Source organism: Emys orbicularis, chromosome 10 (genome assembly GCF_028017835.1).
Source record: "Emys orbicularis isolate rEmyOrb1 chromosome 10, rEmyOrb1.hap1, whole genome shotgun sequence".
Taxonomy (NCBI): domain Eukaryota; kingdom Metazoa; phylum Chordata; order Testudines; family Emydidae; genus Emys; species Emys orbicularis.
In genome coordinates this window covers 49,644,642-49,671,061 of record NC_088692.1, presented here as the reverse complement: position 1 = coordinate 49,671,061, position 26,420 = coordinate 49,644,642, and the positions used below count along the sequence as shown (strand labels likewise).

Here is a 26,420-nt window from a genome sequence, read left to right as displayed (position 1 = left end):
CACGCGTGACTGGCTGGTCTCTGAGCCAGGGAAACAGATACATTCCTACCAGGATCAGCTGTGGCAAAAGAGATCAGCAGTCAGCGGGTCTGCCCCAAGCAAAGCCGAGTTAGCTGCCTGCTCTATAAAGCAGCTTCCTGTCCAGAAAAAGGGGTGCAGGGCAAATTCAGGAGAGCTGCTAATGCAGAGATCTCTCTACTGGGAATTCCTGTGCAAGGGGAGGTAGATTTAGGATTCTCCATCTCTGCTGCAGAAACAAGACAAATTATCGTGCTTCAGTTAGTTTTGCAGAATGCTAGATAGGTCATTTATCTTAGGGTGTATTGGGAAGCACGTCCCACTCCATGTGTTATTCCTTTAAAACCTCTCCTTCTCTTCTGTGCAGTATGTAGCTGAATTACATGTGGGTGCTTGTTACAATGTGCAGGGTTTCCTTATCAGCTCCCTATGGTGTTTTTGGATATGCTCTTTCCCAGGAGCGGCGCCAGGGTTTTTGGCGCCCTAGGCGGGGGTCCTTCCGCGCTTCCGGTCGTTGTCGGCAATTCTGCGGCGGGGGGGTCCTTCCACGCTCCCGGTCTTCGGGGCACTTCGGTGGCGGGTCCCGGAGTGAGTGAAGGACTCGCCGCAGAGTTGCTGCCAAAGACCCGGAGCGCGGAAGGACCCCCCGCCGCCGAATTGCCACCAAGGGCGGCAAAATGCCACCCCCCCAAATCCTGGTGCCCTAGGCAACCGCCTAGGTCGCCTAAATGGAAGCGCCGGCCCTGCTCTTTCCTCCAATCAAAGCAGCTTTAATTCTGGTTGTGATTAGCCTCTTCCCCAGGGGAAAACTGCTCTAGCAAGCGGCCCTTGGTTAACATTCAAAACATTCAAAAACCAGTAGGAGAACACTTCAGCCTCTCTGGTCACTCAGTAACAGACTTAAAGGTGGCAATTTTGCAACAGAAAAGCTTCAAAAACAGACTCCACTGAGAAACTGCTGAACTTGAATTAATATGCAAACTAGATACCATTAATTTGGGCTTGAATAGAGACTGGGAGTGGCAAGGTCATTACACAAATTGAATCTATTTCATAGAAATAGAAGAGACCAAAGGTCATTGAGTCCAGTCCCCTGCCTTCACAGCAGGACCAAGTACCATCCCTGACAGATTATTTTGCCCCAGATCCCTAAATGGCCCCCTCAAGGATTGAACTCACAACCCTGGGTTTAGCAGGCCAATGCTCAAATCACTGAGCTCTATCCCTCCCCATGTTAAGTAGCCTCACACCTTTTTGTCAACTGTCTGAAATGGGCCATCTTGATTATCACTACAAAAGTTTTTTTTCTCCTGCTGATAATAGCTCATCTTAATTAATTAGCCTCTTAGAGTTGGTATGGCAACTTCCACCTTTTCATGTTCTCTGTATGTATATATATCTTCTTACTATATGTTCCATTCTATGCATCTGATGAAGTGGGCTGTAGCCCACGAAAGCTTATGCTCAAATAAATTTGTTAGTCTCTAAGGTGCCACAAGTACTCCTGTTCTTTTTTTGGTTAATTCAGTTAGTCACCTGTTTCTGGAGCCTGTGTTCAGGACTCCAAGTGCAGACAGGCGGAGACTCTCACTGCGCAAGCTGCAATGACCAAGTCACCTCCCAGCTTTAAGGAGGTTTACATCTGAAGTGATAATTACAGCTCTAAATCCCAAGGTATTAATCTAAGACTCATTTCCTGCACACATTCCGATTGGTTTTACAGGCTGCATTTCTGTAGAAGCAAAGTGGCTAGACAACCATGCACTGTTCACTTGTTCTTCCTCTGCATTGTCCCGACCTGCCCCAGCCCCACTGCATGCTGGAGGACGGGGGCTTCCCTCCCCTTCATAGCCCAGGAAGCACTCCAGCCAAAGGCCACATGGAAACATCCAGCATACCATCCTTCACACAAAGGCTGAGCAGCCTGGAAAAGGCCACGGGCAACTCAGAGCCAGAAATGACCACGATTATCATCCAGCGTGACCTCCTGCATCACGCAGACCACAGGGAACCTCTCCCAGTGAGCCTCACCTTGTGTTTGAGCTACAGCAGGGTTATTCTGTTGGGTAGGCTGCGGTACCCTTTAGTTAGAGCAGGGGTAGGCAACCTATGGCACGTATGCCGAAGGCGGCACGCGAGCTGATTTTCAGTGGCACTCACACTGCCCGGGTCCTGGCCACCGCTCCGGGGGCCTCTGCATTTTAATTTAAATTTTAAATGAATTTTTTTAAACATTTTAAAAACCTTATTTACTTTACATACAACAATAGTTTAGTTATATATTATAGACTTATAGAACGAGACCTTCTAAAAACGTTAAAATGTATTACTGGCACGCGAAACCTTAAATTAGAATGAATAAATGCAGACTCGGCACACCACTTCTGAAAGGTTGCCGACCCCTGAGTTAGAGTCTGGGGGACGGATGCAAGAGGCTAATTCTTGGGAGTGTCGCACTGAAGACCGGTTCTCTCCAGTGAAGTCAAACACTGAACAAAAAGGCAACAAAAGACTTTAAAAGATCAACAAAGGCAGTGGTAGCCCCTCCCTGCCTACCCCCTCATGGGAGACATGCTGTCACCATCCACCTTGCTCCCCTTTTTGGGGACCCCCCCCTGCCTCTCCTGCTCTGTTCTCCCTTGCCCCTGCACCTTTGAAGGATTCTCTCCACCGCCTTCTGGGAATTCTCCATCTCTGCCTCCCCTCCACTGCTTGGGCAACCCTTTCTCTGGGTCCTCTTTCCTGGAGGCAGCAGGCACTGGAGTAGGGTGGGGAAGGAGCTGCTTTCCTGAGCCGGGTGCTGAGGGATGCAGTGGCAACAGGGACAGGTGAAGAGGAGACCTGCTCCTACAGGGCTCAGCAGAGACGAAAGGGGAGGCTGGAGAAGAGCCCCGGTAAGCCAGACCTTGGCCTGTTGCAGCAGCAGCCAGGGGAGAGTGTGTGGGGCTCAGGTGTCCAAGGCCAATGAGACACAGGCTCCCAGCTCAGCTCTGCCCACGCCAGACCTTCTGATCAAGCCACAATGGCTGGTAAGTTGCAGGAGGGAAGGGACATGTCTGGCACCCCTCCCATAGAGCAGGTGTCCTAGATGTGCCCACCTACTGGGATGTGACAAACTTCCCTGCCTTTGCAGGCATGCAGGGAAGGAGCTGATAAGGGACAGTGCTGCTAACATCTGAACTGGGGGGGTTGAGAGGCAAAAGAGGGGAAAGCAGCTCTTCTTTCTTTGCAAGTGTAAAGGAGTGGGTGTCTGCTCGAGGGGCAGAGCCAGCCAAGGCATGGCCTAGCTTCACGTGGGAATGGCAATAGCTCATGGCCACACATGTGGGGCCGAACACACAGCCAGCTACTGCAAAAGCAGTTCCAAGAAACTAAAATTCTAACTACGTATCTGTGGTGTGTCGCCCCATGACTGCAGTATCTGGGCTCCTCAGCAGCATCAATGGCTTCTCTGGGTCACCCCCCTGAAGGCAGGGGATTATCCCCACTGAGTGGAGGAGGAACTGAGACAGCAAGATTCAGCCCACAGTCACACAGACAGAACTAGAGCCCCAGGCCAGTGCCTTATGCACAAGACAATCCCTCCTCCGCAGTCATTGCAAGTAGTTCATAAAAGCCTTTCAGAGCGTGTTCCATGATCAACAGAAGAGAGCCTCCTTTATGGGCTCCACAGCCCCTGGGGTGGAATTCAAGGTAACAATCATCTCGTGTGGCTGGGTCCGAGCTGTGACATTTATGCCCTGTCTCTTCCTAGCTTTGCGTGCAAGAGATGCAAGAATACAGACTGTAGCCAGGAACCCTCAATATTCATTTACAGCACTTGGCTCTTCCCTGGGGCCCACAGACCCAAAGTGCTTCACACAGGAGCATGTCATAAGCCCTATTTTACAGACAAGGAGACTGAGGCACAGCAATGATTTAGCCAAGTAAGTCTCAGAGCCAGGATTAGAGTACGTTTCTTCTGATGCCTAGTCCAGTGCTCTAGCCACTCCACAGGGTTGCCTCCCCTGCCTGGGCAGAGACCCACTGCCTTGCTCAGGGCCGGCTCTAGCGTTTTTGCCGCCCCAAGCAGCAAAAAAAAAAAGCCGCGATCGCGATGGGCGGCAGCTCTACCGCCGCTTCATTCTATGGCGGCAATTCGGCGGCAGGTGCTTCGCTCTGAGAGGGAGTGACGTTCCCGCCGCCGAATTGCCGCCGAACGGCCGGACGTGCTGCCCCCCTCTTCATTAGCCGCCCCAGGCACCTGCTTGCTACGCTGGTGCCTGGAGCCGGCCCTGGCCTGGCTAACTCAATATTTATTGTTACGGGGCTATGAGTTTATATAGTGCTTTGAAAACATTGGCAAGACTGGCTCCCCGGTCAGACAGGCACAGACCAAGAGCAGAGCAGAGGGAGGGTGCAGGAAGAGATGCGAGGAGGGATTACTTTGAAGGCGGAGAGGGATAGAGGAGGATGGAGAGGCAGCTCCTGGTTAGGGGGCAGCATGGAAGAAGGTGTAAAGCTGCGTATGGGAAGATGACCCTAAAAGAGTAGCTGTTAGGGAGGGGAGGCGTGAGAGCACAGGAAGCCAGTGAGTGAGCAGTAGGCAGAGAGGGAGAACAGGGTGAGGCTAAGGGCAGAGCTGGAGCAGAGCAAGGATTTAGCAGGAGCACAGGGAGGAAGAGGGGATGAAGGAAAGATTACACAGAAGTGGGAGACCCAGCAGGAAGGGGTGGAGCTGGAGGAGGAGGAGGGAGAAAAGCCAAGGAGTGCAGGCCTGGGAGCCGGGAAGGGCGGAGCTGACAGAGTCGATGGATGTGAAAAGAGGAGACATTCCATTCTGGAGCAGGTCAGATCCTTGTCACATCTCAATTGGCTCAGCTAGAGCCAGGCCCACTGACTCCATCTGACCAGGGAGCATCCAAGCAGAGATGTCAGCAAGTCTGTGAGAGATGGGAGGTGGGGGCAGGGCAGAGAGGTGGGGGTGGCCAGTATCATCTCTAGGCAGCGTTAAGTGTCCCTAAGGGATACAGTGCCCAGCACTTCCCGGGGCCATTCCTCCACTCGTTCCTCCTGGGCATCATACCAGCCCCAAGTCTGCCAGGCCGGTACATACCCTGGTGCAATGCAGGCTTGGGACAGTGACGCCACGGAGAACTTGGCCCACTATGTTTGATGGGCCATATTTCCTCCCTCACCCTCGGCCCTCCTGCCCAGCCAGCGATGACAACACCAAGGCCCTGAGCTTTGATGCTGGGGCTATCTCTGACTCCTCTTCCCTTCCCCCTCACTCACAGGCTCTAATTAAATCCCAGCCCTTGTTTCTCTGCATCAGCGCCAGAACCTGTCCGTCTCTCTCCTGCCACCTCGTCCCCTTCTCAGCCGGCAGAACAACCTCCTTGTCCTCTGCCTGCGTCCCTTGGCCATTCAATCCACCCTCCACCCTGCTGCCAAGGCCCCATTCATCTGCACATTTCCCTTCGTCCTGGGTCTCTGTCCTGGCTCCTCTTCTTCTGGGGAAAGTTCAAGGGTGAAACCGCCTACAAAGCCCCTGCCATTCCCTTTGCCTCCCCCCCACCTCCTTTGCAGCAGCTCTTACAGCGGGAACAGCTTCCGTCCCAACACTCACCATGTGCCCTGTCTTTCTTCAAATCACTCCCTCCCGTTCCATGAAGCCCCCCGGTAACATCCCCACTCCAGGGGGCCTGGCCATAGGGATGGATGCCTGGGGTCTCAGTTCCATACATCCACATTTGGAAGGCAAGACACAAAGCTTCATCTCCCCCCACTCCCACGACTCCACCAAGGGGGCAGGGAGGGAGCTTGTAACTGACTAAATCTGCCACCACTGCTCAGTCAGAGCCTCCAGCCCAACCAAACACTTTCTCCTTTCCCTCGGCAACCCCGCAGTACCTGGAGCAGCCAAAGGAGAGAGAAAGGGAGTCTCTCACCTGGCAGTTTCCACCCACCCGCTAGCCAGGGGAGACAGTGGCCTCCCACAGCAGGGAGAAGAGGGATAACCCACAAATTTCTGGCGGCTGTCCAAGAATAGCCAGGAGGCTGGAGAACATGTTGAGAGGCCTTCAGCCAGAGGAGGCAACTCTGGGCACTCCTCGTCCAGTGTTTGGTGTGGGCCCATTTGTGCTTCTGGCCTAGGAGATTGCCCAGCCCCTCTCCCTGAGGCCAGCACAGACCACTTCTTCCAGCAGCCCAGTGCTTTGTATAGACCCATTTTAACATTCCCAAGTACCAGGCCTTCACCCCGCCCTTCAGAGTTGCCTCCATTTAGCCATACAGCTTGCTGGCAGGAAGCTCATCTGGATATTCAGCTCCAATTCTCTGAATGTCATCCCATCATTTCCAGCAAAGATCCCCTTGTGGCACTTGTTTCAGATATTCATAGCCTCTTTCCTTGTCCCTGCTAGTAAGCACTTAGCTATGAAGAGCCATGTACTTTTATAGCTTCATAGTGCTCCTACTGGGAGATGTTTCCTGGTGTTACGCCTAAACAATCCTTCACTGAAATTAGTGTGCTGCCACAAAACGAGCAAGCCCTAAACAAGCCCTCTCTGGCCCTGAGCTTTCCCACACTGTGGGCAACTGTGTCTTGCCCCCACTCCCTTAGCAAACTAGACACAGATCATTTGGTACCTGCAGTCCTCACCCTGCAGCTGTGACAGACCAAGTGGGACTAGGGGACCAACCCCTTCCAGCCCACTGGATGTACCCACCCTCCGTTCCCTTGCAGCCTTATACCTCCTTCCCCGGGCACTCTCAGGCCTAGTTTGGTGGTTCTTGCCTCCCCCATTTCCCCACCCCTACCTGCATTAGGCCCACAGGCTGGGATCAACTCCTCTCAGGTACACGAGCAGCATTTATTACAGTTAAGCCACTAGGCTGCACCATGTGTAACACACCTTCAGCTCACAACAGAGCCATTCCTGGCCGTGCATTAAAAGGATCTTATAGTGAATACACCCGGTGTCTCTCTGGGAAGGAAGCTCGGTGGCCAGTCCACATCTGCTACAAAAGCCTGACCTAGTAGCAGCCCTGCAATCTACCAGGTATAAGGGTTTGCTCTCTGCTGCTCCCATCTTTGGTTTTTCTGGCTTCCTTTGCATTGCTCTCTCCTCCCTAGGGTTTGGAGCAACCCCCTCCCCCATGTGCCCCTTCCTCAATTACCTGCAAACCCTGCCCACCCTGAAGAGCCCTACTGACTTCAGTTCGGCTGTGTGCCTCAAGAAGGGTGCATGGCAGCAGGCCCTCAATCTGGACAAGCCCCAGTCACTGCCCCTTGCAGGCTCCCTTTCCCCAACTTCTCCATTTCCGCTGCGGCTATGGCCCCTCAGACAGCTAGCAATCCAGGCACCAGGGATTGATTCCCATGGGGTTAGCGACAATCCACAGCACAAGCCCCTGGCTAATGCTGAAAATAGTCTCAGGGGACCCAAGAACACAAATGCTGCGTCCTTGGGGCAGACGGCTCAGCCTACCCCCTCTCATCAGTACAGATGGGGTCGGAGTTTAAGGAGAGCAGCCCTCCCTCAGGCAGCTTTCCTGCTTGGTTTGTAAGCTAGGAACACCAACTTCCCCCTCCCTCCCTGCCCCGCTTCCTGGCCGCTTTGGGAGGCTCTGAGCAAGGAGCAGGAGCTCCCACTGCACCTCCCCCTCCTCCTACTTACTAGGAGGGTGGTGAAGCACTGGAATGGGTTACCTAGGGAACTGGTGGTATCTCCATCCTCAGAGGTTTTTAAGGCCTGGCTTGACAAAGCCCTGGCTGGGATGATTTAGTTGGGGTTGGTCCTGCTTTCAGCAGGGGGTTGGACTAGATGACCTCCTGAGGTCTCTTCCAACCCTAATCTTCTATGATTCTATGCTCCCAGCAGTGAGGTGGAGGGAAGGAGGGATTACTGAATACAAACCTCCAACAACTAGACTAGCTCCTTCTCCCCCCACCACCCCAGTATCCTCTCATCCAGGGCCGGCTTTAGGCCGATTCCCCCGATTCCCTTGAATCGGGCCCCGCGCCTAAGAGGGCCCTGCGCCCAGTGGTGAGCTGGAGCCGGTTCCCAAGCTCCGGCAGCTGTCCGTGGCCGCCCCACCCCCGGCCCCAGCTCACCTCCCCCTCCTCCCCTGAACGCTCCACCCCCCTTCTCCTCCCCCTCCCCTGCTTCCCGCGAATCAGATGTTCACACGGGAAGCCTGGAAACAAGCAGCGGCAGGTAAGCTGGGGCGGGGGGGGGGAGGGGGCGCGAGGAGGGCTCCAGGGAGGCGCGACGCGGCCCAGTCCGGCTCCGGCCGAACGGCTCCGGCCCAGCTCCGGCCAAGCGGCTCCTTCCGGCCCCGGCCAAGTGCCCCGGCCGAGCAGCTCCAGCCCCATGGCGCACCTCTGGCCCGGCTCCGGCCCTGACTCTGGCTGGGCGGCGCGGCTCCGGGTGGCATGGCTCTGGCCCTGGCCGGGCAGCGCGGCTCCGGCCCGGGCCCCGGTCCTGACCCCGGCGCGGGTAAGCGGCATGGTAAGAGACCGGGGGCGGGGGGGAGGGGTTGGATAAGGCAGGGGCAGGGAGTCCCAGGGACAGGGAGCCGGGGGGGGGGGGTTGGATCGGGCAGAGGTTCTGGGGAGGCAGTCAGGGGATGGGGAAGGGGGGGTTGGGTAGGCGTGGGAGTTCCGGGGGTCTGTCGGGGTGGTGGTGGATGAGGTCGGGGCAGTCAGGGGACAGGGAGCAGGGCGAGTTGGGTAGGGGGTGGGCTCCTGGGGGGCAGTTAGGGTGGGGGGGTCTTGGGAAGGAGTGGTCAGGGGACAAGGAGCGGGAGGCAGTCGGGGGCAGGACATGAGTGGGGGTCAGAGGGGAGATGTACTCACCGGGCGGTTCCCTACCGGGTCTTCGGCGGCGGGTCCTTCAGTGCCGCAGAAGACCCGGAGCGAAGACCCAGAGCGCCGCCAGGTGAGTCATCCCTGCCGGGGCCCCGTTGAATCGGGCCCCGCACTTCCTAAAGCTGGCCCTGCTCTCATCCCCCACAGCTAGGGGCAGACCGAGTCGCAGCCAGCTCCGGTTGGCAGCTCTGACTGCAGGCTGCCTCCCTGAAGGCAGGAGGAATAGTTCTGATGAACACCCTGGAGCTAGGGGTGTAGCACTCATCAGAGAATGGGCTAGATTTACCTGTGCCCTGTCCCTTTGAGGCTTGAAGGACTGCTGAGGGGGCCAAAGGGGCCGCAGCACATGTTCCATGTGCTCTGAAAGGACTGGGCTGCAATGGGGCTTGTGCCAGCTGGGGTGGTTTGTTTTTTTTTTAAATACAATTCGTTTTAAAAAACTGTCCCTGGTCTGGGAGTGTAACAAGGGCATGTCCTTCACACTCTACTTGCCCCTGCAGCCCCAACCCCTCTCTTCTTCAGTAGCTTGGTGTCTGGGGCGGATCAGCAGATTTCAAAAGGAACCAACCCCACCAGCTGACTTTGTACGATAATGCCCTAAAGACACAGCTCCTAGGGTTTAGCCACGTACCACAGCACAGGCAGCCTGCGGTAATGGAAGCACAGCACAAATAAAGTGGTCATTCATAATTTGTACATTTGATCTTTTGTGACTTGTCACCCACGCAGACAGCACAGAAACAGGGTTTGCTGGCAGGTGATCCTGTACATCAGCCAGCCAGTGCCCCCCCTTTTACAGTGTGGCATGTTACGTGCCATGGACAGAGGCTCGTCCTCTACAGCTTCCTATTGTCTCCTCAAGGAGAGCGAAAGCCGTGGGGATGGAGTCTCCCCTGGAGGCACTGCTAAGCACACAGGATCATCTTCCTCAGCAGGATTTGTTTGCACTCAGTGGGCAACCACAGACAAATGCATGCTTGGCTTGGATACTGCTGCCCCCATTGGTATGGAGTACCCCCATAGTGGCCCTGGGGCTGCTAGTGGGGCTCCACACATGCACAGAACAGCACCTCATCCCACACATCTGGGCCTAATCTTCTGTAATTCAGAGGAGAAATCCTGCTCTCCGGGGCAGGGAGCACAGACATACAGGGCTCACCAGCAAATCCCAGGAGAGAGAAGGGACTGGCCCTCAAGAGACTGTACTGAAGAAGAGTAGCAGGTGCACATGGAACTAGTGGGAAAAGCCATTGAGTGGGGTCTGCGCCTTTCTGGGCTTCCAAAGACAGATCCTGCCTGTGACACTGCACCCCCTATTCTTCACAGTGATATTATTGATATGATTATGACATAGTTATGATGTACTTTATGCAAGATAAGTCACGTGAGAGGTCATTGGAAAGGTTATGATTTGCTGAATAGGATTATCCTATTTGTATGCATGTATCATTTTTGTATCCAAAGTTATGAATATTGACTATGTATCTATTTCACACATAGCTATTCCTGGGCAATGCCCACTAGGCAAAAGGCTCTCAATCTAGATGGCTGAGAAGGGCCCATTCAAGCTAATGAGCCATTAGAAAGAACAATAGGCCTAAGGAGAAGCTTATCTCCCACCTAGGGAGCCTTCCTGAGAATGCTACAAACAGCCTCCGAGTAATGGCTGCGGAGACACTACAGGGACATGTGACCAGGTCACCTGGTGCTGGACTCCATCGTGGGATGTCAGTATTCTTCCACTGACAAGCTTTGAAACCAAGGTTCCCACCCTATGCAAAAGCTATATAAGGCAGGGGAGTGACATCATCATGGACCTGCACTGACTCCCAGCCCAAACGGACTCTTGGAAACACCTAAAGAACAGAGAGATTGAACTGGGGGGGGGGGGGGAGAAGAGTGCTGGACCCAGCCTAAAGGGATTTTTAGCCTGTGAATGGAACACCTGGGGATTCCAAGCTGTAAATTAGTGTAGCTTGCCCCTTAAGGATCTGCAGCCTGCTGGTATAATCACTTATGGTGAGGATCTGCTATTCATATCCAGTCTCTTTAGTATATTAAGCTTAGTTTGCATGTTTTATTAGGTAATCTGCTTTGATCTGTTTGCTATTCCTTATAATCACGTAAAATCTATCTTTTGTAGTTAATAATCTTGTTTTTGCTTTATCTACAGCCAGTGTGTGGGAGTCATAACTTGGGGCAGAAATCTGTTGTATATTCCTCTCCACATTGAGGGAGTGGGCAAATTTAATGAGCTTATGCTGTACAGTTCCCTGTGCAGTGCAAGATGGTATAATTTTAGGTTTAAACTCGGGGGTGCCTGAGTAGCTGGGAAGTACCCTAGCTGGAGCCTTCCCATGCAATAGCTGGTCACAGCATCTGCATGTAACTGCAGCTGGGTGTGTCCCTACCTGTATGTGTGCTAGTGAAAGTGCAGGCTGGAGCCTGGAGAGAGCTTGGCAGCTTGTCACAGCAGAACAGTGTAAATGGGAGCCCAGGCTGGTGGGAGAGGAGAGCTCAGTGGTATCCCAGTTCCAGGTGGCACTAGGAAGGACTAAATCCCATACTGCCTGCTGCTATCATGCAACATAACTGGCACTATCCACTCATCCATCCCTCTTACCCCACTGCCTTCCCAAACTACCGTACACACACACACACACACACACACACACACACACACACACACACCAGTCCCCCACCAACCAACTCTCGGGCAAATCATTCCCCTCTCGGTGCCTTTGATTTGTTCAGCTGACTGGGGAATAATGCAGCAGGGAGGGTGGGGCACAGCTGACCAGGGGAGGTGGGGAACAGCAGGAAGGAAGTGGCCCATACATTCCTCCCCAGAAGTGGGCAAAATGATGGCAAGTGACAGTTCTGAGCCAGGCCTAGCCCTTGCTCCTGAAGGCCGGCCTTATCAATCAATTCCAGCATACACGGTCTGGAACCCTGATCACAGGCCCTAGCACAAAGCCTCCTCAAGAGTGGTCTATGGAGCGCTGGCTGGCTACTGGCTCTTCCACTTTCATTAAAGGACTAGCTATTCACTAGACATTTTCCCATGTGTACAATAGCCACCAGCATGTTATACAATTGTCTTGTGGCACCTACGGTATCTGTAAGAACGTGCTCTGTACCATGGGCAAGTTTTAGAACCCCTGCTGTAGCATCCCACAGCTTCAAGCAAGGGCCATCTGTGACCCTCAATTTGAGAAGACCCCAAGAGGTAGCGAGCACAGTCCACATCCAAGAGATCTTATCCCAAGAAAACTGGAGCACTTGCGCCAAGAAACATAACTGCCATTGGGTGCAAACCTGCTGGATTAACCAGACCAATAAAGGGGATACAGGCACAGCAAAGGGCTGGTGGGAGGAATGCCCGTTCCCGCTTCTATTGAATAGATAATGGAAAAATGAAACCAAAGAGATGTTTGTCAAAATGGGGGTGTGGCTTCTTGGAGTTGTACATTTAAAAATCAGATCCAGTGATGTTCCAGGGGAAATGGGTGTCTAGGGAACTACTGCATTGTGAGAACAGAGAGGGAGAGTACTCTGCAGGGAGAGTGTTGGAAAGGCTGTTTTTGTTAGATAGCACCTAGTTAGCTGCACTAATACAGACTTTAAAGAAGAGATCTCCTTGGTAAAGAGCCAACATCCCCACCCCTTCAATGACAGCATGAAAGAGCTCCATTCCATATCTGAAACCCCCAACACGGGTGTCAGCCCAACCACGCTTGACAGGCAGGGAAGCAGGAATACATTGTCAGTTTCTTTCAATAGCAACCAAAAATAGCAAGAGGAGTCACAAACAGGTTTTTAAAAACCTCTTGCATAGGTCACTTACCCACCATGCAGTGGTTGGGGCAGGGAAGAGTCTTTTCTTCCCTCCTGCACATCCATGAAACTCAGGGTATGTATACACTGCAAAAAAAACACCTCTCAGCAGCAAGTCTCAGAGCCCGGATCAACTGACTATGGGCTTGTCTACTCTACAAAATTAAGTCAGCTTAAGCCAAGTCGACGTACAGCCACTGCAGTAATTAAAGCGGCAGTTCACATCCACATTCTGCTTCTTCTGGCGGTGGTGCACCAGGAGTGCTTCCACTGCCTGAACTGTGGGAGGCATTGAGAGGCACCAACAGCTAGAGTCCCCAGCTCCAGCATTGACAGCCAGGCATTGGACTCACAACTGCCTCACCCCCCACCCCAGCATGACAGTTCCAGCTAGCAGCCAGGTGTGGGGCTCACAATTGCCCCACCCCCCTGGCACTGACAGCCCAACCTGGCAGCTGGGCCTGGGGCTCACAGCTGGGCACCCCCTGCTCCGGTGCTGACAGTCTTTTGAGTCTGTAAGCCCGGCACCTGGCTAGCGGGTCAGGCTGTCAGCATGAGGAGGGAAGGGACCTCCAGCTGTCAGCTCCACACAGGGCTGACAGCCAATGTTAAGTAATGTAGTGTCTACACAGACACTGCATCACCCTAACTACATTGATTTAAGTGCTACGCCTCTCACGGAGGTGGAATTAAGTTGAGGTAGTGGGCGACTTACATCGGCGGGAGCACTAGACGCTGACCAAGTTAGGTCAACATAAGCTGCTTTACGTCGACCTAACCCTGTAGTGTAGACCATGTTCCGGCTCGCACTAGGGTCTAAAACAACCATGTAGATGTTCCTGCTCGGGCTGTAGCCTGGACTCTGAGACTCTCCCCACTCGCCAGAGCCTGGGCGCCTGCCTCAGCAGGAACATTTATACTGTTAGTTTTAGTCTCATAGCATTAGCCGTGCAAGCCCGACTCAGCTGGCCTGGGCTGGAGACTTGCTGCCGCAGAGTGTTTGTTTTAAAAAAACCAAAAACAGTGCATAGGATACTTTATGCCACAATCAGATCACTCTTTTTCTGGCCACTGGCGCTCTAGCCTTCCAGTAGGCTGCCTATATATCAGGTAACAGAGGGATCACACACACCAAGGACTGTGTCCAAGCAGCAGATTAAACACTGTACTCTTAGCTCATACTTATACTGGTGCCTGCCCACCCTGCTACTGCATGCCGTGCCAGGGACCCCATGCCCTGGAAATTGGACCATAATATTCCCAGCTTGTGGGAGCTTTGTTCCACCTGAAAGAGTGAAACCACCACAGGGGGTTGTACAAACACAGTCCTTCAAACTGACCACAAGGCACCTTGCCTAAGCTGTCTGAGGGAAAGATTCCAAGCTGGGCTTTTGACACACCCTCATATGGTGGGGCTGGTTAGCTTAGCTGCCAAGTTGGCAGACTGCAACATTCTACATTTAAGACAACAGGTGCTGATGTTACTAATTTGATGTTTTGCCTTATCCCAGCCTAATCTTCTAACTGGTGAAGTTAAATTCTTCATCTCATTTTCCTTGGATGCTCCAGAAGGGACCAGTGTGTTCATCGAGTCTGAGCTGCTGTTCAACTCAGGCCGTATGACTGCTCTGAATTTATTCTTGTTTGAACTAGAACCTACCTTTTCAATCTTGACTAAACATTTTCCAGTGATGGACAATCCACCACACCTCTTCTTAAATTGTTCCAATGGTTAGTTACCCTTACTGTTAAAAATGGGCCCCTTATTTCTAGTCTGAATTTGTCTGGCATTGGATCTTGTTACTTTATCTGCTCAACTGAAGAGCCTCTATCATCAAATTCCTGTTCCCTGTGTAACTATGACTATGTAACTATTACAGTTACTCATTAATCTTCTCTTTGATAAACTAAATAGACTGAGCTTCTTGAGTCTTTCCGTAATGCACGTTTTCCAAATCTTGAATCATTCTCAGAGCTCTTCTTGGAACACTCTCCAATTTAGATTCATAGGTTTTAAGGCCAGCAGGGACCATCATGATCATCTAGTCTGACCTCCCGCACATTGCAGCCCATAGACCCTCACTCACTTCTGTAGAAGGCCCATAACCTTTGGCTGAATTACTGAAGTCCTCAAATCTTGATTTAAAATGACTTCAAATTACAGAGAATCTACCATTTACTCTAGTTCAAACCAGCAAGTGACCCCAAGCTCCATGCTGCAGAGGAAGGCAAAAACTTCCCAGGGTCTGCCAATCTGATCCGGGAGAAAATTCCTTCCTGACCCAAAATATGGCAATCAGTTAGACCCTGAGCACGTGGGTGAGACCCACCAGACACCTGAGAAAGAATTTGCTTTAGAAATTCAGAGCTCTCCCCTCTAATGTCCTGGCCATTGGAGATATTTGCTAACTTCAGTCACAGATGGGCCACATGCTATTATGAACCTCATCATATCATCCCCTACATAAACTTATCATGCTCAGTCTTGAAGTTAGGTGTTATGTTCCCACTGCTCCCCTTGGGAGGCTGTTCCAGAACTTCACTTCTCTGATGGTTAGAAACCTACATCTAATTTCAAGCCTAAACTTATTGATGGCCAGTCTATATCCATTTGTTCTTGTATCAGCATTGGCTTTAATTTAAATACCTACTCTTCCTCGCTGGCGTTCGTCCCTCTGATGTATTTATAGAGAGCAATCCTATCTCACCTCAGCCTTTGTTTGGTTAGGCTAAACAAGCCAAGCTTAAGTCTCCATAAGGCAAGTTCTCCATTCACCTCATCATCCTAGTAGCTCTTATCTGCACTTGTTCCAGTTTGAGTTAATCTTTCTTATACATAAAAGACCAGAATTGCACACAGTATTCCAGATGAGGTCTCATCAATGCCTTGTACAAAAGGCAAGAACACTTCCCTGTCTACTGGAAATAGCTCTCATAGATTCATAGATTCTAGGGCTGGAAGGGACCTCGAGACGTCATTGAGTCCAGTCCCCTGCCCTCATGGCAGGACCAAATACTGTCTAGACCATCCCTGATAGATGGTCTATATATCTAACTCAGGCTCAAGAAGAGGGCCAGCGCAGGGCTATGAAGATCAGGGGCCACTGGAGAACCAGAGGTTGAGTTCTGCTGCTGTATAAGTAAGATTTAGATTCTGAACCACCAAGCCACGGAATAATGTATGCAAAGTCAGGTACTAATGGCTGAGCTGGAGAGTTATCTCCTGCTGCATCCCAGGATAGTATTAGTTTTTTCCATGGTTGCTTCACATTGGCGGCTCAGTCATCCTGTGATCAACAAACGAATCTAGGTCTTCCTCTCCCTCTGTCCCTTCCAACTGATAAGGCCCCCAGCTTATAGCAAAAATTCTTGCTGTTAGTCCCTAAGTGCCTGATTTGCTCTTTGCACTATTAAAGTAATAGAAAAGGGATTACATTTAGTTTTCAATGTTTCTTGATTTGTGGACACCAGAAATGAACACAGTATTCCAGCAGAGGAAATAACTTCAGCAAATACCAGCCAAATGGCCCATGCCTCCTAAATGTGAGGAGCAATTTGTGTTCTAATTGGGGAAGGGTTCCAGAAATGGTTGTAGCATTAGGCCAAAGGCAGATATGCTTTGAAGAGCTGATATTTCTCCTTGACTTGGTGCAATCTCAGTTTCCTACACAACAGACATTAGGAGTTTGCCCAAGTTGTTCCAAGAGGGAGGTGGGAGATAGCGAGAGAGAGAGAGAGAGAGAGAGAGAGAGAGAGAGAGAGGACTGTCACACATGCACACGTGTGTATTCCTAGAGCAGTTAAGTGAAGTAGAGAGGAAGGGATACAGGAGAGGAAGCAATAAATCAAATCAAACACACAGGAGAGGAAGCAACAGCAGCCTTACAGAGCAATAACCAGCAAGGGCAGCAACTGTTCAACACTTGTTAGCCATCTCAGTGTCGGATGGTGAGCTATAAAGCTTTGCAGCTGGCAGATGCAGACCTCCTTTTAACCATAGCATGGGTATTTGGTACAAATTTCCTGATTAGGTACGAGCCCAGAAAGAGGTGACAATCATGCTTAGGTTTTGTAAAAATCTGTACTAAATATTATTTGTTAATAGGAACTGCCAGTCCAAGGACCATCTAGCCTAGTATTCTGTCACTGACACAGGCCACCACCAAATACCACAAAGGAACAGCAAGTACCCCAAAGGGGACAACAATACTATAACCTGCCCACAGGGGTAATTTCCTCTTAATTCCCACAGAGGTTAGCTCAGGGCCCGGGTTTATGTCCTATCCAAACTTTTGGATCCTGGGTTTGATTTAAGTTAAAAAAATTTAAAGCATGCCTCAGAGGAGGACGCATCGGTTCATAGGGTGGCTCAGTGTCTCCCGAGAAAGAAGAGGATGATTCTGGATCCACTGGTGGCACTGATGGTCCCACTGAAGGGAAGTCACAATTTGAGGGAGGAATGGGAGATGTGACTTGCGGGAGAAGCCTATCTCCCAGTGGAGTCAGGCCCTCCCTTGTGAGGGAAGGAGACACTGGATCCGGGATAGCAAAAACATTCAAGGAGGAGCATAAGACTTGGCTCTTCCCAGAGTGCGAGGGGTCTGCCCGAACCAATGGAGCCAGAGTAATAACAGTGTTTGCCACACTCGAGCAAGACAGAGTCGGTTCCGTCGGTAGCTGATGACTCCCTTTTATCAGTGCCATCGGACCACAGACTTCATGCTTAGATGGTACAGATCACAGTTGGTACTGCTGGAGCCATAGACCTGTGAGCTTTCTTGTCATACCCCTGAGACTTAGGGCATCCTATGTTCTCTGAAGACCTGCTTGATTTAGGCAGGGCTGACCCAGACTGCTTCAAAGTGGATTTGGAGGAGGATTTGCTCTCATGTTTATGAGAATGCTCCTGGTTGTCCTGAGAAGACCCTGCCAAGGGATCTCTGGCAGTAGACTCCTTCACTTCAGTCAGACCTCATGGCGGGAAGGCGCACTACTTGCTGAGTCAGGACAATATACGGGTGTGGGTGTACCCAGCCTGGGTGACTGCAGCCTCATGGCCTTTTCCATTAGGCGCTTCTGAAGGGGAAGCTCTCACACCTCTCAGATATGACTGGGGAACGAGAGGGAGATACTGCACCTTGCCACAATGTGGGCTTCCCTGAGGCAGTACACTGATGGTCATCGCTGACTGATGAGGAATATGGGCAAAAAGCATACATTTTGAAGACTGGACTTTTGGGCATAGTCCTGTCCCCATAATGGGGTAAGGGAGGGTGGAGGGCAGGGCACCCCATGACAGGGAAGCTAAACTATCAAACTATAAACATTTTAAGAAAAAACAAAACAAAACATTGAATAAACTAAAATTCTAAAGTTTCTAAAAACTATTCACAAATATACACATGGTTTTACAGATAAACAAAAAGGTAGGGTGACCAGACATCCTGTTTTTAAAGGGACAGTCCCATATTTAAGCCCTCCTTCAGGTGTTCCAACTTTTTCTTAAAATAGGAAAATTGTCCCATATTTTCTGCCTCCCCCAACCATCAGTACTGGTGGGTCCAGCTGCTGGCCTGATCCCTGCTCGCCAGCCATCCGCCCACCATTGGGGTGTGTGTGTGGGGGGGGGTCCAATGACCGACAAGGGGGGTGGGTGTGCAAGGCAGGTGGCAGGCCATCAGCGCAGCCCCCACTGCATGCCAGCTCTGGAGTGTGTGTGTGTGTGTGTGGGTGGGTGGGTGGGTGGGTGGGAGGGGAGGGGGGAGAAGGGAAAGAGCACTTTCCAGCCTGTTCCTGCCCCGAACCTGCAGGCTCCACAGCAACCTCCCGCAGGGGCTTAGCACCCTCTTCACCTGCCCCCCCTCCCCACCGCAGGTCCTGCCCCCAGGGAGCTCAGGGCTGCTCTGTCCCCTAGGCACCCTCCCCTGCTGAGCCACCTCTCTGGCCAAGCTCTGTGGCCACTGAAGCCCCTGCAGTTAGGTTCCCTGGACCCTGGTGCACAACATGTCCTTAGGGCTTAACCCCTTCCTGCCCGCATTGTAGCCGGGGGACAGGAGGCAGATGGGTTATGTCGGTGGCCAGCACCAACCTGGAGGTGTTAGCTGCCTTTCAACACTGTGCGGGCAAGAAGAGATGAGCTCTGGAAAGACAAGGGCCAGGTCATCCCTTTCCCCCCTTCCCTCCCACACAGTGCTGAAAGGCTGCTGCTGGCCACATTCTGGTGTGAATCAGATTCCTGGCAAAAATCTGGGGGAGGGAGGCATGTGACTCTGCATGCTCCCACCACACACACACACACACACACACAGGAAGATGCGGCGCCAGGTACTAGGAAAGGCGGGTCCGTCCTGTGGGTCCAGCTAGGCCTGGAGGGCAGAGAGCACCAGACTGGGAGGGTCGGTCCATCAGTCACACACGGTTGGAGGCACAAGGAGAGCAAGGACACATGCACAAGCCAATGGACACGTCCAGGGCCATCCCTAGATATTTTGGTGCCCTATGCAGCCCACCCCCGTGCGGGGGGGGAGGACTGGCCCCAGGCCTCCGCGGGGGGGGGGGGGGGGCTGCACCCAAGGACTGTGCGGGGCAGGAACAGGCTTGAGACTTGAAGGACAGGGGTGAAACTGCCCCCCCATCCCGAGCCGGCAGAGCAGAGCAGGTTGGAGCCCAGTCACTCCACTTCCCGCTGCCCAGTGAGTGTAGGGCGCGCCCAACCCGTGCTGCAGTCCCCCAGGACGTAGCTCAGGGAAGGGGTGGAGTGGGGGTGGGGCTGGGGCGGAGCAGGGGTGAGGTGGGCACAGAGCGGAGCTTTCCTGGACGGCTCAGCTGGCCGGGGGATTGGGCTGGCCGCTGGAGCAGCACGCAGCTGCGTAGGGCACCAGGAAATTTGTGTAGTTTGCATACAGGTAAGGACAGCCCTGGACACTGCTTTAAAAATTCTCCGGCTCTGGGCGCACATGCATAACCACAGTGGAATACACACAGAGACCAGCACTCTAAGGGTATGTCTTCACTACCCGCTGGATCGGCGGGCAGCGATCGATCCAGTGGGGATCGATTTATCGCGTCTAGTTTAGACGCGATAAATCTACCCCTGAGCGCTCTCCCATCGACTCCTGTACTCCAGCACCAAGAGAGGCGCAAGCAGAGTCGACGGGGGAGTGGCAGCAGTCAACTCACCGCAGTGAAGACACCACGGTAAGTAGATCTAAGTATGTCGACTTCAGCTACGTTATTCATGTAGCTGAAGTTGGGTAACTTAGATCAATCCCCCCCCAGTGTAGACCAGGGCTAGGAAGCACAGGTTTTCCGCTGGCACAACCCCATCTGTGCTCTCCCTGGGGGTATGTCTACACAGCAAAGAAAAACCTGCGGCTGTCCTATGCCAGCAACTCAGGCTCCTGGGGCTCATGCTGTGGGGCTGCTTCATTGCTGTGTAGATATCTGGGCTCGGGCTGGAGCCCTAGCCTGGAAGTCTGCACAGTAATGAAGCAGCCCCACAGTCCAAGGCCCGCAAGCCCAAGTTAGCTGGCATGTGCCAGCCACGGGTTTTTCTTTGCTGTGTAGACGTACCCTATGTGAGATCAAAGGCGAGGGTCAAAACAGGCTCTTTAACAGAGCGAGATTCAGCTGCAAACTGCACATTCCTGAGATAGCAAACCTCTGAGAGGCTACTCAAGAAAACAGTTCTATTATGGCCTTCCCAGTTAGTAACCAACACCAGCTTCGCTCTGGTGCAAGCTTTTTGTTGTAAGCGATCAGTGAGCAAGCTGCAGTATTAACAACCCCAAGAATTCAACACCGATAAATCACCCCCACTCCTTCCTCAAATGTGATTTTTTTTAAATTGATTTTAAAGTTATTTGCATTTGCCTTTTGGACTCACTTGGGTCATGTTTTCAAGCTGTTCTCATGTAATCACTTGTCTCCAGCAGCTGGAGGGTTAGCAGAGATATCATGTAGAGAGAGAGAGAGTCAGATTTCAAGGCCAGAAGGAACCACTGTTATCTAGCACAGCAGTTCTCAAACTGTGGGTCATGACTCCATTTTAATAGGGCCGCCAGGGCTGGCTTAGACTTACTGGGGCAGAAGCCCAAGCCCCACTGCCTGTGGCCAAAGCCAAAGCCCAAGGGCTTCAGCCCTTGGCAGCGCTCAGGTTACAGGCCTCCTGCCTGGGGCTGAAGCCCTTGTGCTTTGGTTCCTCCCTACCACCCCCACTTAGAGCGGTGGGCTTGGGCTTTGGCCTCCCCACCTGGGCAGTGGGTCTCAGGTGGGCTTGGGTTTCAGTCCCCCCCAGCTCCTGGGGTCGTGTAGTAATTTTTGTTGTCAGAAGGGGGTCATGGTGCAATGAAGTTTGAGAACCCCTAATCTAGCACAAGCCTGAGAACTTCCAACACTAATTCCTAGAGCAGATCTTTTCAAAAGATCTAATCTTGATTTTAAGATTGCCAGGGATGGAGAATCCACCACAATTCTTCGTGAATTGTTCCAATGGGTAATCACTCTCACACTGTTAAAAGTTTACACCTTATTTCCAGTCTGAATTGTCTAGCTTCAACTTCCAGCCATTCAATGAAAATGCATCTTCCAATAAAACTGAGCGAGTTGGCAACCCCCGACCCCCACTCCTACTAACCAGGAGCAGTAATGGATCGGTCACTTCACTGATGGCATCATTACCTGTTACTATGCATGTGAATTTGGCATCAGACTCCTCAGATACAGCACGAGATTTGAGGGTAGTTTCAAACTGCGGCTGGGTCTCCTCAGTCAGCTGAGCAATGATTGTGCAGAAGGTGCTCCTAAAAGAATCAAGAAGCAGTTCTTAGAGCTCAGATTAGGTTACTAGAAACAAAGTCAAGGGTTCTCCACCCCAAGATCAAGTAATGTGCTTGGCTGGCTGGTTCTTCCTTATATGCTGGGGTCTAACAGATCGTCATGTGAGAGGTTGGGAACAAATTTTCCCCTCAATCAGACTGGAAGTAATCTTGGGGGGGGGGCGCTCCACCTTTTTCTGCAGCATGTGGGTGTTGGTCACTTGACAGGATTATCTGGATGTACCTCACTTAATTCCCTGTCATTGCAGGGCCTCAGGCATTGGTGCACCTTGGTCCCTTCTAGGCTTTGTCTACACTGGCACTTCGTCAGCAAAACTTTTGTCGTTCAGGGGTGTTAAAAAACCAACTCCCTGAATGACCAAAGTTGTACCGATGAAAAGCGCCGGTGTGAACAATGCTTTGTTGGCAGGAGTGTTCTCCTGCCGACAAAGCCGCTGCCGCTCAGGGGGGGTGGAAGTGCAGCCATACCCCTAGTCTCTGGCTGGGGCACAGAACAGTTTAGTTGCCTCTGGGCTGTAATGCTTTCTTCTAATTTTGGTTGCTGGGTTTAGTCTGCAGGTGCTGGCAGCTTGTGATTTACAGGAGATCGGATCAGATGATCTGGTGTTCCCTTCTGGCTTTAAACTCTATGACAACCCAACACCTGCCTTCAGATGTCCCTCCTTGCCTCTCACTGGATTCTAATGGTCTCATTTTAAATTCCCTCCCAGGCACTCTTACCCTGGTTGGTACTTTGCTCAGTCATTGCTGCGCTGCTAGAGCTATGAACACTAACAGAGAAACAATTCTGAAAAGCCTGTTCACGTCTCACTATTTATGCCTTATGTTTACTAGTTGCGTTTCTTATTAAGACAATTAAATAAAAGAAACCAGTGAAAGCAGCTGCACTTTTAGATTGCCGGTGCTGCACTGAGTGGGTGTCTCGCACTGTGGGGGGAGGAAGGGAGGCACCTCTTTATTAGACTTCTATTTTAACTGTGCAAGTTTTTTCATCGGTTTAGGATTTACAGAATAGGCATTTTGGGATCAAGTTTTAATTGACATGGTCCCTTTGACAAGTACATGCCCCTATTTCAAAGGCTTGAGTTAATAGTAAAAAGGCCTTTAAGGGCATTATACATACCCACCCTCTTACAGGAGGTTGAGCCTGGCTTACACCTCTCAGAGGTGGGGAACTGTCCGTGAAGCTGGCACAACTTCTTTACTTTAGCTCCTGCTACAGCATCTAGGCATTAGGGACCATATAAGCTCATGCACTGTAATGTGTGGGCATAGCAAGTTCAGACTGAAGCACTAGCCTGAACTGTCCAAGGAGCTACTAGACTCTATGAAGTTCATAAGATGCATCTTAGAGCTGTTTCAGTGCTATTCACGTATGGCACTGAATGGATACAGTGTGTATTGATTCAGTATTGCTAATCTCACAGTGTCAAAAAAGTTTTTAGTTCAGCCCCCCAAAAACCATGAGATTTGCTTCAGCACTTTTAAAAATTTCCTGGCATTTTTAAAATTTGGGTCTTTGCCTTCTGCTTTGGGGGGCCTTTAGGGATCATATTTTCAGGTTTTCCCCCTGCAACCAGAAAGGATAGAAAGTTACTCTTTTTTTAAAATATGACATTCTCATATCATCACAGGACTCCAGGAGCTGGGGCTCTAGGAGAAACACCACGTACTACCATACAGTTGGCAACACTGTTCATGCAGTACCACCTGCAATAAGAAAAGGCTTAAGACAAAACAAAGTGTTCAGCTTCCATAAACATGCAGGAGAAGTGGGGGGGGGGGCAGGAGGTAGAGATTCATAGAAACAGTTACTGACAGCTCCATGACTGGTGCTAGCTGGCCTCAGTATGGGCAGTATCAGCAGAAGGAGCAAATGGAAGGTCCCAGGAGCCTGACTCTTAGAGGGGTTCCCCTAGGTCACAGGTAGGCACTGCTGCTGACCTGTTCAGTGAGCCAACTTCAGCCCTGAGGGCTGGAAATTCAGTTCCTTTCATCAGCTACCCTCACGTCATTACATTTTTAAAGAGTAAATGGATACACAGAGCTTGGACCCAGAGCTGAGCCCTCTGTCAGGGCTCTGAGCTGTGACAGCTGCCTACACAGCTCCAACGGCAGCAGGGACCTACATCACCTACAGATTTAGCAGGAGATTCATAGATTCCAAGAGTAGACGGGACCATGGTGAACAGCTAATCTGTCCTCCTGTAGTCCTGTATCACTCAGGCCATAGAACTTCCCCAAAGTAATTCCTAGAGCAGATCTCTCAGAAGGACATCTAATCGGATTTAAAAATGGTCAGCAATAGAGAATCCACCATGACCCTCAGTAAATTGTTCCATGGATTAATTACTCTGTTAAAAATTCATACCTTCTTTCCACACTGAATTTGTCTAACTTCAACTTCCAGCCATTGGATCATGTTATACCTTTCTCTTCTAGATTGAAAGAGCCCATTAGTAAATAGCTGTTCCTCATATAGGTACTTACAGACTAATCAAATCACCCATTAACCTTCTCGGTTAAACTAAATAGATTATTCCTTATAGTGATACACTCAAGGAGCTCAATGTCTAATCCTTTAATTAATTTAATCAATCATACTTCTAGCTCATCTCTGAACCCACTCCAGTTTCCTCAACATCCTTCTTCAGCTGTGGACACAGGATTCCAGCAGCAGTTGCACGAGTACCAAATACAGAGATAAAATACCCTCTACTTCTACTCAAGATTCCCATTTATGCATTGAAAAATTAAATTTTTGGCCAGTGTCACACTCGGAGCTCACGTTCAGCTGATTATCCACCATGAGCCCCAAATCGTTTGCAAGAGTCACTGCTTCCCAGGATAGAATCCTCTACCCTACAAGTATGGCCTACATTTTTTTTCCTAGAGGTATACATTTACATTGAGCCGTATTAAAATGTACACTATTTTCTTGCCCCCAGCTTACCAAGCAATCCATCACAATGCTGCTACGTCCCTTTCCATTCTCCTGCTTCCTGCTAAGGGCAGTTTGCAGGAAATCCAGGACTGTGAATTCCACAAGCACAAGGAAGAGCTCATGGGGCTACTCCCACTGCTACAGGGCAAAGCAGGCGATCCTGCCTGAAGACAGTCACTGGTGGGGGTTTAGTGGCCTTGTTATGAATTCATGTGAGTGTTGTCTTAGTCCTGGTCTCAGTCCCAGGAAATGCTTTCTAAATTCATGTAGATGAAGTTCAAAGAACTTCCCAAGCACCAGTGCAGCATTTCATGTAGCAGCAAAATAAACAGAGTGCCAACTATACAGCATCCTCCACAGACCAGTGATGCATACACTGAAATATACAGCCAAGTTCAACCCTTGTGTAACACCACTGAGGTCAGTGGGTGGCACCAGGGATAAACTTGGCCCATATTGTGCAAACTCCAGAGCCAGAGGTAAAACTCCAAAGACTGCTGAATAAAAGGCAGAGCACTGGAGACTGGGCCTCAGACAAGCTGTGTCGCTAGCAGCATGGCCTTAGTGACCCATTTAATCTTCTGCAGAGGAGCAAGAACCACAGTAGCCACTGGGTAAATGGTGGAGACTTTTTGTTAGAGGCTTCCAGTTTTAGGTCATTTCCCCAGCAACTCCTTAACTCTCTGAAAGTGCTGCACTATCCCTTATCATTTGGCCACAGCAAAACTTGTCTGATTCAAGCTGCTTCATATATTGATGTACTCGTTTTCTGGGTGCTCCTGAAATTTTGCAGAGTGTAAGTGGGAGCTGTTTGCTTTTCGACCTTCCCACATCTGCATGTTGTTTGCAGCAACAGATCAGAAGCACATAAAATTGAGCAGATTCTAAAAGGAAGTACAAAAGGATGGCAATTCAATAGCCTTTTTACATTAAAGAGGGACTTCTGTACTAGGGAAACCTCTGGACAAAGCAGGCTTGAAAAAAATCTCTTCGCCTTTCCTGTGGCTCTTGGAGTGGATTCTCTTTCCTCACCCCTTTTGGCAGCAATCCTGGAGGCTAGCAATCACTCTGGAAGGACCTCTTCCCCACCAGCTCATCCTCGCCTACTCGCTTCTGCAGGGAAGCAATAGTTCCAGCTTTGACTTTACAACAGTCTATGTTTACAATAGATCTATGGCACAAATATGGCTTCACTGCAGTCTGGCTAAGGAGAATCTAGGTTGCAAGGGCAGCTTGTGGGGAAAGAGCTCTTATTTGAACAAGGTGACGTCTATTTTTTAAAGCATATCCCTGTGTGAAAGTCTCTCTTTAATAGTAAGAAATAGCTGAACAGCCCTTTCCCCGCCCCCACCCTTTCAGTGGTGAAGATGGATAGTCCTTGCATCTCCCAGAATTGTGTGTGATAAACACCAGCCTGTTTACTACTTGCTTGAAGTGCAGAGACTCAAGCATGCAGAATCTCACGCGTGCACATTATACAAGTGCCATGCTCTCTTCAGCTAGTACCAAAGCACTAAAGGTTAGTCATGCCAAGTCACAGGTCCAGGAAAGGATTTGGTCAGAGAAGTTTAATAGAATATAGATTTACCTTCTAAAGCTGGAGGGAGATAATCGGTTGCCTGATAAGCTAAGCAGAAACAGCAAACAAAACCATTAGACCAAAAAGCATGGAAAGAAGCAGAAATTAAACGGTTATGTTGACAGATTAATGATAAGTCATCTTGCACAGGTCAGAGTCTCTATTAAAAGGCCACAGCTGCCTGCCAGGATAAGCAAGCTACATTGTAAATTGTAACCAAGCCTGTGAAATGAAATGGTCATTAACAGCAGAAATGCAAGAACATTTTATGAGAGTCTGAAAGGCTAGATTAAAAAAAAAAAAGAAAGAAAAACAGCACCTGAGTGCTTTGCGCACTCTCTACAGCTGTGT

The 26,420-nt window shown here is 50.7% G+C and overlaps 1 protein-coding gene across 1 annotated transcript in view; it reads right to left on the bottom strand.

Moving 5' to 3' along the window:
• Positions 1 to 26,420, bottom strand: part of ALPK3 (alpha kinase 3) — an 87,426-nt gene that overhangs the window by 37,553 nt on the left and 23,453 nt on the right. The window contains exons 2-3 of the mRNA XM_065412588.1: positions 26,079 to 26,117; positions 21,389 to 21,510 (exon numbers count right to left, since the gene is read on the bottom strand). Of these exons, the coding sequence (XP_065268660.1) occupies positions 21,389 to 21,510; positions 26,079 to 26,117 (161 nt within the window). The remainder of the gene's footprint in view (positions 1 to 21,388; positions 21,511 to 26,078; positions 26,118 to 26,420) is intronic.